The sequence below is a fragment of the Colius striatus genome, chromosome 3 (assembly GCF_028858725.1).
Source record: "Colius striatus isolate bColStr4 chromosome 3, bColStr4.1.hap1, whole genome shotgun sequence".
Classification (NCBI taxonomy): Eukaryota; Metazoa; Chordata; class Aves; order Coliiformes; family Coliidae; genus Colius; species Colius striatus.
Genome location: NC_084761.1, coordinates 19689071 through 19704475, shown reverse-complemented (window position 1 = coordinate 19704475; position 15405 = coordinate 19689071). Strand labels below are relative to the sequence as shown.

The 15405-nt window shown below is 43.8% G+C and overlaps 1 protein-coding gene across 2 annotated transcripts in view; it reads left to right on the top strand.

Moving 5' to 3' along the window:
- G3BP2 (G3BP stress granule assembly factor 2) overlaps nt 1-14017 on the top strand; it is a 30967-nt gene extending 16950 nt beyond the window's left edge. Inside the window, exons 7-12 of one of the 2 annotated variants that reach the window (XM_061993324.1) lie at nt 2071-2251; nt 3180-3278; nt 7710-7812; nt 9943-10071; nt 10264-10382; nt 11109-14017. In XM_061993324.1, coding sequence (XP_061849308.1) covers nt 2071-2251; nt 3180-3278; nt 7710-7812; nt 9943-10071; nt 10264-10382; nt 11109-11381 — 904 coding nt within the window. In that variant the 3' untranslated portion in view covers nt 11382-14017. The remainder of the gene's footprint in view (nt 1-2070; nt 2252-3179; nt 3279-7709; nt 7813-9942; nt 10072-10263; nt 10383-11108) is intronic. The other variant, XM_061993325.1, reaches the window with a different exon arrangement.
- Nucleotides 14018-15405: the final 1388 nt, after the last annotated feature.

Here is a 15405-nt window from a genome sequence, read left to right as displayed (position 1 = left end):
CTGTTTCACCAGAAGGCTGTTCTGCCTTTTGGTGAGATCCAGACAGGCTTGAGAGTTGGGTGGAGAGGAATCTCATGAGGCTCAAAAAAGACAAGTGCAGAGTTCTGCTTCCAGAGAGGAACAACTCCATGCACCACTACAGGCTGGGGTTTGACCTGCTGGAGAGCAGCTCTGCAGACCTGGGAGTCCTGGTTGATAACAAACTAAACATGAGCCAGCAATATGCCCTTGTGGCCAAGAAGGCCAATGGCACCCTGGGATGCATCAAGAAGAGTGTGGGCAGCAGGTAAAGGGAGGTTCTCTCATTCTACTCTGCCCTGGTGAGGCCTCATCTGGAGTACTGTGTTCAGTTCTGGGCTCCTCAGCTCAAGAGAGTCAAGGAACTTCTAGAGAGTTTAGTGGAGAGCTACTAAGAGGGTGAGACTGGAATATCTTTCCTGTGACGAAAGTCTGCAAGACCTGACACTGTTCAGCCTGGAGAAGAGAAGACTGAGGGGAAACCTCATCAACACTGTATAAGTACCTAAAGGGTGTATGTCAAGAGGGCAGGGCAATGATTTTTTTTTTTTTTTTCTGTAGTGTCCAGTGACGGGATTGTGGTAACACACACAAGCTGGAGCACAGGAAGTTCCACTTAAAAAGCAAGGGAAAACTTTACTGTGAGGGTGAGGCAGCCCTGGCACAGACTGCCAGGGAGATGGTGGAATCTCCTTCTCTGGAGGTTTTCAAACCTACCTGGACAGATTCCTGGGCTACCCGATCAAGGGGAACCTGCTTTAGCAGGGGAGTGGACTGGGTGATCTCTAGAGGTCCCTTCCAATCCCTAATATTCTGTGATTCTGTGATAATAGAGTAACTGTTATATAAACTTAAACCAAACCAATGAGTTGGTATCATGTAATTTATGTGAACAAGTGGATTAACAAAGGGATAGCGAATGATGTTACTCCTCAAATTTGGGCAGCACTTGAAACAGAGGAAGGTCTGCTTCTTGAGAGGCTGCTGTACAACTGTATTGGAAGAGCAGGACTTTATCCCGAGTGTCTTAAAATCTAAACAGATTAAAGTAAAAAGATTCTTTATGTTTTTATAAGAAAAATGTGTTTTATTTAAAAAACACAAAAAAAATCTCACAAACAAAAAGAAACAAAACGCCACCAAAACCCTGTGCTCATTTTGAAACGTAGGAAAGCCTATTAAATGGCCAGAACTGACTTTGTGGTTTCCTTGTAAAAAAACAAAAATTTGCAGCATCACTAGATGGTATCTAAGTGCATCAGTGATGGTGCTGAATGCCAGTCACAACACTTTTCATGAGAAATCTTATGGAAGAGAGGAGTCTGCTGGAACTGTGGCAGTGACTTGCTCAAGACAGTACAGGCTGTTTCTGATGCCTAAAAGCATTAAGTCAAGATCTTGTTTCTGGGTTACTATGCCAGTTGGAAAGAAATAGTAAAGGCAGTGTTCATCAGATTAGTCAGTTAAGCAAGCATAGGCTAACCTGGAGCAGGAGCTGCAGCGATGGAAGTGTTTGGAATTTGGTAGGCTTTGGGGACAGCTGAAGAGAGGATTGAATCACTTCATGTCCCTTATATTTTGAACACAAAAAGTAGGGAAGTTACATGGGATTTTTTTAGTAAACAAAACTCTTGGCTCCTTTAGTAGGGAACCTGTATGGCATATTTGTAAATAAGCTGTGGATTTTATTCCAAAATGGGCTTCGTTTATGTGTATCACTTAACCTTCCATTGGTCTCTTGCTGTGCTTCTGCTCTTTTAGCTCACTTCTTGTGTTTAGCACCTGTTCCTTAAAGGGTTTTTCTGTGTGGTTTTCAGATTCCCTGCAGTTGTAAAACCTGTCTTTGCTTCAGGAGGAGTAAAAATCTGGCATTGTATGCAACTACAGGGATATGGTTTAACTTCTCATAAGGTTGTGTATGGAGGTACCATATAGTGGCAACTGGAAACAGAATGGTCTTTTTAATACCAGCCATTACCATAGCATAGCTTCTCAAAAGTCATAAAATACAAAGCAATTGATAAGCCTCATAAATGCATTTGATTATTGTAGCAATGGGATAGAGGAGACACTAGAAGAATCATCTCATGAGCCTGAGCCAGAATTGGAATCTGAAACGAAAACTGAGGAGCTGAAAGCTGAAGCAGAGGAAAAGACCCTTGAGGAGCTAGAAGAGAAGTCTCCATCTCCACCTCCTGTAGAACCTGTCTCACTACCACAAGAACCACCAAAGGTTAGTTAAAAGTCATATCTGTACTTCTAGCAGGAGGTAAACCAGAAGATCTGGGCTTCAATTTAGCCTTTTTGAGTGGCCAGACTGATGCGTCTTTTCAGTGCCATGGCTTACGAACAACTAGACTTGCACCCAGAACTTGTAAAAATGTGCAGTTTCATTAAAAAGGGAGTGTTATTTTTTAAGTGCTGTTCAAGTCACCTATCATAAATGTAATGCTCTGCTTGTAAAGTGTGTGTGTGTGGTTTTATGCATGTGTAAACCTTTTTAGATTGGAGGTAACACTTATTAAGAAAACATCTCCAACAAAAATCTCACACAGTGGGAACCACTGCTCTTCCTTGAAAAAAAGCCATAATGCATTGACACTTGCAAAATTGCTGGCAGTATAGGCTCAATCAATATGAGGCATTGAGTGTCTCTGTTAGAGGCAGGATGCCTAATCTTAAAGAGCAGCAGGCACACCGTTGCGTCATTTGATGTGGTCACACTTAGGTAGTTTGAACCAGGCGGGAGGACCTGGTGGAAGCTGGAGAGAGACTCCAACCTGTCTCCCATATTTTTTTTTTCCAATCCTTTTTCTCTTTTACATTTTTACTTCTAACTTCTGGCATCCACTTTCTTTCTTTGTGACAAAGACACTCAACACTACAAGGTTTTCAGTCCTAGGTTTGGTTACACCATGGAAAGCAGTGATCTGGGGATGCTGAGGGGACTGGGCTCATTCACATAGCTCATTCACATAATGGGCACGATACACACTTGCTCCACATTGCAAATCCTCCTGTATCTTCCTTGTAATGCTGGTACAACAATTATTTAATAGCCAGATGTGAACAGAGCATGTGTTTTCAGCAGCTGAGTTTCCCTGTAGGAATGTCAGTGGTTTGCCATGATTAGTAGCCCAGGTTTGTTGCATTTCCTGCAGGCTTTCTCTTGGGCTTCAGTGACCAGTAAAAACCTGCCTCCTAGTGGTACTGTTTCTTCCTCTGGAATTCCACCCCATGTTAAAGCACCCGTCTCACAGGTAACCCATCTGTGAACACCTTGCATTGTCTCATTACTTCTGCAAACTGCTTCCGTTTTTTAAATTAACAGATTGATTTGTTTGACGTAAATTGCAGAAATTGATTGTCTTAAATGTTAATGCACTCACCTTCTTGTTGCAAGCAAAGGCACGTACACATAACAGGTGTAACTTTGGGTGATGGTGACGGTAAAGTCTGTTCAATACTCAAACACAAAATCACTACTGAAACGCTTTTGACCTATCTTAATGGAATATGGTTACATTTACAAGGGAAAGCAGCCAAAACAAAAATTAATAACAACTCCCTACAAAATTGAAGTTCTCTAAAAGTGTGTTTGAAAGGGGCATTTCATTGGCAGAAGTGCCCCAGCAGTAAAAATGGACAGTGCCATTTCTGAGAAGGTGCAAGATTGCCTTGTAAGGCTAATATCTACAGAAATAAGCTGGATGTCATTATCCATTGATAATAAACTTGTCACAGAACCCTGTACCAACTTATGACTGTGTGAGGAATGGAAGGATTCACATTTCCTTGCCAGGACAATGCCATCTTCCCATTCCTAGGTTGACTGGGTGAGGAGAGGAAGGAGGAAATAAGGTTTGACTGGGTAGTAGTTTTTGTCCTGCATATGCCAAGCTGGTGTCAGGCAGCCTGAGAGTCTCAATTCAACTGTTTCCTTCTAGATAAAATTTCTCCAGATAGAAAACATGTGCTTTAACCTCTTCTACTGACACTGTGTACCAAAGCACCGTGGATCATGTTCGGTCACATCTGACCTTTTTAAAAGGCTGCAGTTTTCAGTAGAACCAGCTAGGTTATGGCCGCCGTGGGTTTTGTGCTGGTTTCTTCACTGCTTTTTCCTGACAGAGAGGAGCCTCTCTAGGATTGCCCTTCTGCCAAATGCATTTTGAAAAGAAAAGAAAAATAACATAAAACCCAACACCTTGTATGGTCTTGCTTCTGGTCTGACAGGATGTCACATAACAGCTGTGTAATGAGTTGTCTTCACCAGCTTCAACAGGGCTTTGAGCATTTAAACAACATTTGAGGTGTAAAAAGTGGGGTTTTTTTCTAGTACACAGTAGATTTTCCTCTCACAAACCCAAAACTGATTTTCATTAATTTGTAGTAGAGAGCGTAGATTTTTGTAATGCGCCTGCTAACATCCTTTAAAATTATCTATAAGTGGAATATAGCGTATAGATGTCCCCTTAAACTCTTCTGTGTTGCCTCTTCAGCTTGTCATGCCTTCTCCTTTTTAGATTACTTTTGCTGTGGCATCATGTTTAAGTAATTCTGTATAGAAGTTTCTGAGCAATAACAAAGTGGCAAGAATTTCAACTCTTAGCTCTTCTGGAAGCAGAGTTAGGCAGTTCTTAGCTCATTTTCCTGCACATTTTTCAGACTTGGTATACAGAAAGCTGGTAGAAAAGGCACCTGAAGCAATTTCTACCAGGGGTTACAGATCAGAAGCCGTTCTTTTCTTCTTCTCTTGGATCCATTCAAGCCAGAGACCATGCATGTAAACGAGGACAGCAGATTGCAGTAAAGGGTGGGTGGCTCCTTTGGGATGCTGTTCTGGCCAGCATCAGTGATGTTACGAAGCAGTTGTTAACTGTTCTTCTCATTCATTTCTCTACATTACTCCTGGTTTTCCCTCATCTTTTATCAAGTTAAAGATACAGCCTCTCAGCACCCCTCAAAGGATTGCACGTGGAATGTTTTGGCTATAAACCTGTTCAGTTACTCTTTATGTACAGCCAGGGAGTTAAACAGGTCAGCGTTTCTTGCTCTTTTTTTTTTCTTCTGGTAGACGATGAGAAATCAGCCTGCCTGCACTGATACATTGGGCTTTCTCTGTACGGCATTTTCAAGGGATCTCCATCTGCTGTTGGCATTAGCACGTCAGCTGCCATAGGGCTGCTGGAGGGGCAGCAGGCAAGGTGCTCCCTGACTTTTGTCTTCTGTCTTGGAAGTGGTGAATTCAGGGAAAGATCTGTTTATAGGCACTGCTCCTTGTTCTCACCACCTTAGACTCTTCTGTAGTCTAGAACACTCTTGTGGAAGTGACTGATGAGTGCCTTTAGTAAACTCTGTGGTCCACCTTTACCTCAGAAACAGTGTGGTAGCTACCTGAGGTATACATTTAACTTAAATTCTGGAATTCTGGTGAGATGATGCTGGACTTTTTCTTTAGTTTCATCTGAAGTATAGTTTCTTGTTTGTTTGCTTGGCTAGTTGTTTCTTTGCATGCATGCATCTTGATTGTGTCAGGCATCTCACTCTGGAGGGACTTTGAAGCCTTGTAAGATTTCAAAACCAGAATTATACCAGCCTTTGAAGCCGCCTCTTCTCTTGCTGTTTTTGTCCCACTGTTTCAAGAGACTGTTTGGTTCCAAAGTTGGTGAGTCAAGGCTGATAAGTGACTGATCTTGCTGTTGTTGCCAGTAGCATTGCCGTAGCAGAAAGAGGTCCCTTTCCGTCTCCATGTGAGCTCCTGAAAAGAAGATACAATGTCACCTTTTCCTCGGCTTTTCTCAAAGCTCTCTTAGATTGAGGTTTGAGGCATACTTGGCTCCTGATCTGAACAGCCCTTTGATTGTCCTCTGTTGAAATCCTTATTCTGTGCCTTTCCATCCATCTTAGGTGTGCTCTCTCTGAAGTGCGAGTTGCCATTAGCTGCTTGGGCTGTAAGTGGCAGCCCTTAATAGGCAACTTGGGGTGCTGCTAATAATCACAGGGTTTTGGGAGAGCACAGTTTTGTGCAAGTACTTTCTCTTCAGGTGACAGCAGAAAGCACAGGGCAACCCTTCTGTAAAAGGGGGTAGTACTGATCGGAAAGCAGCTGATGGGATGAGCTGTTTGTTGTTTGGGTAGACAGGAAGTCTGTCTGCTAGAGGAGGAGTTAATGGAAATGCAAAATGAACAGATACAATTTGACTGTTATTTGGGATGTCGTAGAAGGACATCAGGACTTGGCAAAGCTTTGCTATGGTTGCTGGAAGAGCTGACTGTTTAAGCCTGATAGTATCTAAGAAATGGGTGTCTGAATGTAGTGAGTCTTGCTTTTGAGATATAAATTATAAGTCAGTAAAGATGTGGGAGTAAAAAATGGCAGAGGAGTTCCAGTGACCCATGGGAAGGCATAATGAGAAGAGATTTAAAAGGAAGGCTGATTTTTCTAGCTTATTATTGGAATTGAAAAAATGATCCCAGAAATGATGGAAGGACAAGCTGATGCCCAGCTAAGTGAAGCATGAGTGACAGGAGGGCTAAAATATTTATTTGATGCATGATACCTGTGTGTTTCATGTAAAATATAGACTTCAACCCCTGTGAGTTACTCCAAGGCTGGAACCATCAGTTTTCTTGAGTCCTCAAAGGAAAATAAGTGAGATGTTTATTTAACATAAACTACTTCTGGATCTATATGCATTGTCCTTGTGTTTAATTTTCCTTAGAGGCTCATGTTTTTCTTTTATACTCCTAAGGATAACTTGGGGTTTTCTAAGACAAGAACCCAGCACAGTAACAGCTGCTGGACTGTTGTACAGAAAACGGAGTTAAAAAAATGTTGGAAATTGTTCCAGTGACCCACAAACTGCATAGAAATACTTTTTATTGTTGTGTTTCTTCTTCTCAAATCACTTTTAAAGGCATTTTTGCATGTAAAAAAAACCCCAAAATAAGTGTTCTAGTTCCTGAGACTATGGAAGGTTGTGAGCATTATGATCTTGACATCACAGCAGTTGAACAATGTCCTCAGTAAGTTGTCTGTAGCAATTGTAATTTAAGGTGGCTTTATGATATCAGAATACTTACTGCACACTTCTGAAGGCTTTGGTTTTGTTCCTCTTAGGGTTTTGTTTTTTGTAGTTTCATTATATTGTTCTGCACTTGAGGAAAATAATCCCTTGGGGGCTTGCACAGAAAATGTGATTTTTTTTTTTTTTTTTTTTGATTTTTTTTTTTCCCCAATCTCTTTTTGAGCTCATCATGAACTAACTCCTGCTCCATGAAGCTTGAGCTTGGCATGAGGAAGATTTATTTCGTCTATGCAGGTTTTTTAGGAAGGTTGAGGGATTCTTGAAGAACAGAGCATTGGGGTCTCAAGGCCTGGTCAAACATGGAAAATTCACCTTAGCCATGTTTTGGGGAGGTGCTCTGATTGAGAAACGTTTGCTTTGCACCTTTAACAGAGATAAGTGAATACTGCAGTCCTGGATTGGTACAGAGGAATTTACAGAGGTGAAAGAAATGTATTCCCAAGCACCTTGACATGGATGTGTATCTTCCAGAGTTCATTTTGTGCATGCCACTGTCTGTGTCTTGTCTTGTGGGGTTATTTTGCTTTGGTGAGTTTGAGGTTTTTGTTTTCATTTTTAGTGGGATGGTGTTTAACAGCACATCTTTTCCTCCTGTTTTAGCCAAGAGTTGAAACTAAACCTGAAGCTCAGTCTCAGCCTCCTCGTGTACGTGAACAGCGTCCCAGGGAAAGACCAGGTTTTCCACCCCGAGGACCTCGACCAGGTAACGTGGATCAGCTTGTGTGTCTGCTTGGGACAGGTGACTCCTTGACGGGTCTTGCCTGTACCTCCATTGTATTTGACTAATAATGAACTGTCTGTTCCTACTTGCCTTCAACTAGAAATGGAGGAATATAATTTGGAGTCCAAGCTGGTGATGAGGTGTCGGAGAAATCCAAGTGTTATTTCCAAGCTTCTGTTTTGTTGAAATGTTTTGTACTAATCAGACCATTCATATGCTGGAGTAGCTCTCATGTGGCTTGATGCAGTTCTGAAAAGATGATGTGGAAGTCCGGTAGTTTTTTCCACATCCTCTAATTTTGCCAAACCTTGGAAATGAGAACTCTCAAATACCTCTTTATTTTGGAGAAAACCTTCCCACCATGTCAGCCTCAGTTCATAATCTTACACATCTTTTTCCATCTTGTATAATTTTCTAAAATGCCACTCTTAGTTTGACTGCCTCATGTTTCTCTCTGTTTGCGAGCAGCCGTCTCTCTGCACTTTCTTCCTCATACAGAGTATCCAAATCTGTGGGATGTTCTGTCTAGAAAACACGATCATTACTTGACAGTTGTCAGAAGTGTTGAGAGGTAAAAGCCTTCTGAGTTGCATTTATTAGTCCAGCCTGGTCACTTGGCAAATGTCTGTGCAGGGCTGAATAAAAGCTGTCAAGGTAAAGGCCCAGAGTCTGGGATATGGAGGTCTTCAAGACCCACCTGGACATGTTCCTACGCAGCCTGATCTAGGTGAACCTGCTTCTGCAAGGGGGGATTGGACTAGATGATCTCTAAAGGCCCCTTCCAACCCCTACCATTCTATGATTCTGTGTTGCTCACTTCATAGCCTTCTCTGCATGTGAACACGAGTCATGAGATGTAACGGGAGGGAAGGCTGGTACTTGCAATGATTCAAAGCTGGCAGAAGCAGGCAGAGTGCTGCCAGCAGCAGCTTTCCGGGGCTGTAAGTGTCTCCACCAACTCTGGCTAAAATGAGTTCTAGTGAAGATTTTCAGTAAGTGCATACCAAACTGTGGTACAGACTAGGCTCTGAAGTGCTTTGATTAACACTCAGGGACAACACTGAAACTGAGAGCATTTATGAGACTAAGAAAGCACTGTAACATCTGTTACAGGTGGACACTTCTTGGGTTTTATAACGTATCATTTGCAGCAGGGAGCAAAAGCTGCAAGTTGTGGCTAAATCCAGTTGCCAGTCTGCATCTGTAACTACTCTTGGATGTAACACAAGTCATTCGGAAAACATCTAATGGGGCCCTGTTAGTTCTGATTGTACACTGAGGGTAGTAGAGGCAGCAGAAAAAAAGCTAAAATCTCAGGTGACCAAACAGTAGAGCTTCATTCATCTCTACAGTCTTCTTTTCAAGGGAAGTCATCAAGCTGGTTTACCTGGTAAGGGAACCTTTCAGACGACCTAGCAAGGTTGCTGTACCTGGGCTTGTAGGAGAAGCTAAGGAGGGAAAGGGCTGCCTACCTACAGCCTATAAATATATTTTGTGCAAAACAGGTCACAATGGGCAGCTGTCACACTGAAAGGCAAGGAGTGGTGCAGTGGGGAGACACCAGGAAAGACTTTTATCTTGTGTACTGCTCAGTCACACTAATACTTATTTTGAGCTGGAGACAACACGAGGAACTCTCACTGGTACTTGGGATGAAATGATGGAAGACGAAAGCCAAAAGAGGTGATGGGCAAACACTGTTTTTAACATAAGTGCGAAAGTTAAGAACACTGTTACTATGCCAAGAAACTGATGAAGAGGTGACTTATGTTTTAATGAGCTCCTCTTAGTATAATGATTTAAGATACAGTAAGAACCTCTTAAAGAAACTTGCCCAGTATGTCAGACATTTTAGTTAATATGGGTTTATTTAACCCAAGCAGGAAAACCAGATGAAGAGAAAAGTACTTTGTGGTGATATTACAAAATTGTCAGTGCTATGTGAGAGGAAGATAATATCCTCCTTGCTCTGTCACCCATGGTAAGCATAAGCTCTGGAGCTGAAGGTACAGAATTGTTTGAGTGAACATACTTGGAGCTGTTCATAGATGTGTTCATCTGAATCCACATCTTCTAACCTCAGTGGCTCTACCTTCTTTCTGTTGATGACAGGGAGAGGCGACATGGAGCAGAATGAGTCAGATAATCGTCGAATAATTCGCTATCCAGATAGCCACCAGCTCTTTGTTGGGAACTTGCCACATGATATTGATGAGAGTGAACTGAAAGAGTTCTTCATGAGTAAGTAGCAATTTCAGCTGCACAGCCCCAGAAGAAAAACTGTGCTGAAAAGTCACGTAACATTGACTTAGGCCCACACAGAGCAGCTTTGACATGTTGGGGTACTACAGGTGTTGCCCAGCAGAGGCGGAGGGGTGGTAGGGCTGGCACTGTGGTCTTCAATAACGTGGCTTCTCCTCTGTGTTTTCCCAGGCTTTGGAAATGTGGTAGAACTTCGCATAAATACTAAAGGAGTGGGAGGCAAACTGCCTAATTTTGGCTTCGTGGTATTTGATGATTCTGAGCCGGTCCAGCGAATTTTAGTTGCAAAAGTAAGTATTGGCACTGAGCAGACTTCAAAGGATGGACCGAATGCCCTAAACCCTAAGCAGTGCAGGCTATCCAAATTTGTGTTGCTGTTGTTTCTGGAATTCAAACCACAGTCGTAAGAAAAACATAGTTGTGGCATACTCCTGTCAGGAGGGTTTGTGGCTTACAGAAGCTGTGCCAGCGTTCCTTAAACTGTGTCACACTGAACCCGGATGTTTTACCTGCCGCACGTAGACACGGCATGGAGCTCAGCACCTATCTTTATAGAGATCCCTGTAAGCAGAAAGTCGAGGATATTACCTTTTGAAGGGCATTGTGTGGATCTCTGAATTCCATAGCCTGGGCTGAGAAAGAAGAGCAAGGTTATTTGTGGTTGTGACTTGAGGAACCAGAGAGGAGTTTTGATACAATAGAGCAGCCCTGAACTGCAGCCCTGAAGCAAACAGGTCAGACCTGCAGAGATGAGTCTAGAGACAGTGTTGCCCTTACTTGAGAAAGACATTGGAATTCCTTGCATGCCAAATGAATTTGAAAATGCTGTTCTGTTTCCTGTAGGCCTCTAGGGCTGAGGTTATGCGCTGCAGGGAACCGTTAGCGGGGACTTTTTGTCTTTGCATAAGTGAAAGCAGGCCAAGGCGTGGAGTGCGTGGGGTATTTTCATGTGCCTTGTATAAATGCACTTTGTGAAATGGTGACTAACATGTGCCTTGAACACTTTTCCCTGTAAGCCCATTATGTTCCGGGGTGAGGTGCGCTTGAACGTAGAAGAGAAAAAAACAAGAGCCGCTCGTGAGAGAGAGACCCGTGGTGGAGGCGACGATCGTAGGGATATTCGTCGCAATGATAGAGGCCCTGGGGGTCCCCGTGGAATAGTGGGTGGTGGCATGATGCGAGACCGTGATGGAAGAGGACCCCCTCCGAGAGGTGGCATGGCACAGAAACTTGGCTCTGGACGAGGAACCGGGCAAATGGAAGGCCGTTTCACTGGACAGCGTCGCTGAGATCTCCACTGTGGGCAGACAGTCTTGGCAGTGGTACATTATCCATCGTGTTTGCATTCTTGTTAATTTTTTTTGGCTTTGGAATGTGACACAGCCCTTCTGATCATTTCTTTGATGTGAAAGCATCCTTTGGTTTCCAGTTTAAATTGAGGTGGATGTTCTTTCCCCAGTTTCACAACAGGAGTCACACTGTTAATTTATAAACGTAGACTTGGAGAATTGAGGACTGGAAAAAAAAAAGAAAAAAAGACCGGTTAACTATCTGCAACACAGTGAACTAAAGGACATGCCCAATAGAGTTCAGGTCCTTGCAGTCAAAAACCCTCTGCTGCACATTTTGTGTGAGTGTTCCTGTTTCTGCCTGTTCCTGTTGGAAACACAAATAGTGCAATTTGTGCAATTGGAGAAGCTTGCCTTTTTTTTTTCCTCTTTAGAACACTCGGCTCCAAACAAACAAACTCGTGTTTACGCACTCATCAAAATGCACTAATGGGTACTCCGAACTCATTTGTACTGACATCGGCAGGAGGCATCGGAGGGAAAAAACCTTCATCCTCTTACTCAGACAGAATAGCTTGTGAAACGATGCGGGCATCCGATCTGCTTGCTGTGACCAACATATGTACACACACAAACCTTAATAAGACTACGAGTTTATTCCAGAAGGAATCCATTTAGCTGTAACCTAAACAGAAGCCAGAGTTTCCAAGTCGTAGCCCTGAGTACGCAACAAGTTTGATAGCTCACGTCAGGTTTTTCTATCTGCCCCTCTGCAGTACAGGGATGGCTGCTCAACACACTCCTCCTTCCCCTCTCCCCTCCAATAAGCGTTGTACAGTGAAATTTGTCTTGACTGTATTCGAGTTCTCTGGTAATGTAATACGCATGATGGTGCCTTCTATGAATACATCATTCCAGTCTTGCTGGTGATTTTGTACAGTAGTGTGTATGAATTACTGTGCTGCAAAGCCAATTGGCTGCAAAGCATTTCAAGGAAATCGTTGGAAAATTGTATTAAAAAAATTGCAGTATCTTTCAATCAGTAAACGTTGCTAAAATCACCATCCACCTTGCTCTTCAATTAACAAGTTCGCCTGTTTTTTTGCAGAGGGGGGGAAGGGAGGAAGAAGGCATCCAAGTAGTCTCCAGGTTGTCTCTTCTCTTTAACCAGTATCAAAGCTAAAGAAAACGGATTGAAATCTCTCTCTCAGACGTGAATTTCAGAAGTAGGTCAAGAACGGTGAAGGCTTTTGGCCAGCTCCTAATCAGTAGAACTGAGCATCCTTTGTGAGGGTGAGCTTATCTAACGAGGATACTGCAATTTTCAGAGAACAAAACAGCGGCTCTTAAGTATTTGCATTTTTCCAGTTGCACTTTTTACAGAACTCTTAGTCGTTTTGCACATAACGCTCGGCTGACGTTGACACTTGTGCAGCTCCAGACTGGAAGGTAGAAAGGAGACCCTCCTGTCCAGCATGGCTGGCGGGTTTCCCCACGGAGGGGCCTGCACGTGGCGTGGTGCTGGTGCACGGCGCTGGCAACTGTGGCCACAGCAGGTGGTGGGGGCAGCACGGTGCCGGGGCGTGTGGCAAGCAGGGGGGTTGCCCGTGCCTCTGTGCGGAAGTGTGACCACTTAGAGCTGCTCCTCAGCGCAGAAGACCTCAAACTAAAACACGGCAACGTCAGGCAAAAGCAGATAGGGCATCATGGCGCTGTCTCTGGATTATGCAATCATTTGCTGGTTTTGAGTAAGCTGGAAGATTTTGCACATATTTTTCTGATACGTTAGGCAATGTGAAGTAGCATCTGTCTGTTTTCTCCCAGACTCGAGGTCTTCTGTGTTCGATGGTAAGTCTTGCACTATTTTCATACACTTGTTTTCCTGGGGCACGTTTCTGCCAATGTCCATTTGCATATTTCAGTTTTCTGTTGAAGGTCTGGCATTGTCAGCTGTTACCTGGAAATCTGTAGTACTTGAACTGCTCGCCACACACCACCACTACTTGGGTTTGAAGCCTCCGGACAGATTGCTGTCATGGGTTAGCAGTTTGCCACCAGTGTGTTTTGTATAGCTGCTGCCTTTTTTTTTGTTTGGTTTTTCTTTTTTCCTTTTGTAGTGCTGTGGTGTTTTGCTGCCACCTAATCCCTTTGTATGGCCAATGGCACTGGGAATGATCTCAACCACAAAAAATGGAGTATTAAAAGGAGCTACTGAGCCACTATACTCCTGGCTTGCTTCTTCTTTAAGTGATGTGAACAGCCATTGGAACATCATCCAGAGAAGTTTACACAGTGATAGCTCACCTGCGCTGTGCTGCGGACTCTTAACGTCTTCTCAGTAGTAAACATCCCTCGTAGAGCAGAGGAAGGGATTTGCTGACCATTGCTGTTAGTTGCTGATGTGTGGATGGTGGGAGTATTTTGTCGTTATGGTTCTGTTGCAACACACTTGGCTGACCATCTTGGCTTTCGTAGGTATAAAGACAGTGGTTTACCACCTTTATTGCTGTAACGTGTCAAGCATTATATGCTAGTAGATTCTAGTTTAATTGTCGCAGGTGGAAATATTTTTACTTTTAAGTTTCCATTCTGAATGTGTTTTGACAAAACATACCAATAAACTACTGATGTCTGCAGCATTTATCCATGTCCCTAATTCTCTGGAACGCAGGTGGCAGTAGAGTGCCCTTTCCTCCCCTGCGCTTCCGTGCGAGCGTTGCTGCCAGCCCGTCGGCTGGTGGTGGGAAGCCCAGGGGTGCAGTGCTGCATGCTCTGGTTGAAGCGTTGACCTGAGTACAGTTGATACCCTGTGGCTTGCCATGGCTGTATGAACTCCTTTCCTGAGACATTGGCTTACAAGACACAAGGGTTGAAAACCCTGCCAGGGCCTCTGAGAAGCTGCTCTATCCCCTTCTGCCTTGGTAAGGGGCCCTGGCTTGGGTTGCTGAAGCCCCAGAGCTGAAAGGTGACGAAATGAGACCTGGTTTGTCTCACTGGTTGGTCAGCAAGGTGCTGCCCTCAGCACCAGTCAGTCCCTGCAATCAGATGCTTCCTCTCACCTTGCGGTGCAAATGGCCCAGTGAGGATGCGAGCTCCTCTCTGACATGGCTCAGGTAGAATTCCTCTGCACCCCACTGGGCTATGGGGGCTGCACTGTCCAGCTCCAGGGATACAGCTGAAACAGACTCTCTGATGGTGCTGGGAGAAATGTGAGCTAACCTGTTGTAAAAACACAAATCTGGTGTTGCTTCCTCTCAACTTTACTGTCTCGTACAATAAGATAACTCCTGTTTTTTTCCTTTATGGTCGGTGGTATTGCCAGTGCCAGCATTGACCCAAAAAGGTTGGTAAAAGGGTGATTCTTACAGTGCTTGTAGGTGAATTGTGTTGGAGTTGTGGAATCTCTGCAGAAGTATTCTGCTCGAGGTGAATTTCCTGATAGCTGCTGTCTGCTATCTTGAAGTCCTCTGCCAAGTTTGTGTCTTGGCTGTAACGTATACTGCTAAATGGTAGTTGGGAAGTGTCAGAAGTTGCATGTGTCTGCAAGTAGAAATAACTGGAATGAAAAAATAAGGCCCTGTAGAGGGGCTAAGCCCAAGTCACCCAAACCTCCTCTGATGAGCAGCCTCTAGCTACAAGATCTGCTGGTGCCCAGGATCCCTAAAAAAAAACGTCTCCTCAACGCCATCTCCTGAGGGCGTGCAGCATTCAGCCCTTCGTACTGCTTGGTGAGGTGAATTGTGGAGGCCTGCAAACTCGGCTGGGGCTGGGCAGGAGGCAGCAGAGTGAGTCTGACACCCACCAAGGTCAGCCAGGACATACTTTTAGTTGTGCTACAAATTCTTACGTATTTACTGTTCAAATACACTTTTTATCAGCTCTTGAGCTTTGTGCATGGTGATCAGCCTCGTCTGTGTGGTTGAAATGGAGCAAGGTAAGAGTCAATCCATTGCATACTGGAGTGGTAGCTGGGGACCTTTAAGTGGTAATAAAGTAAGGGAATGTTGGGCAGCTGAAGGTTTTC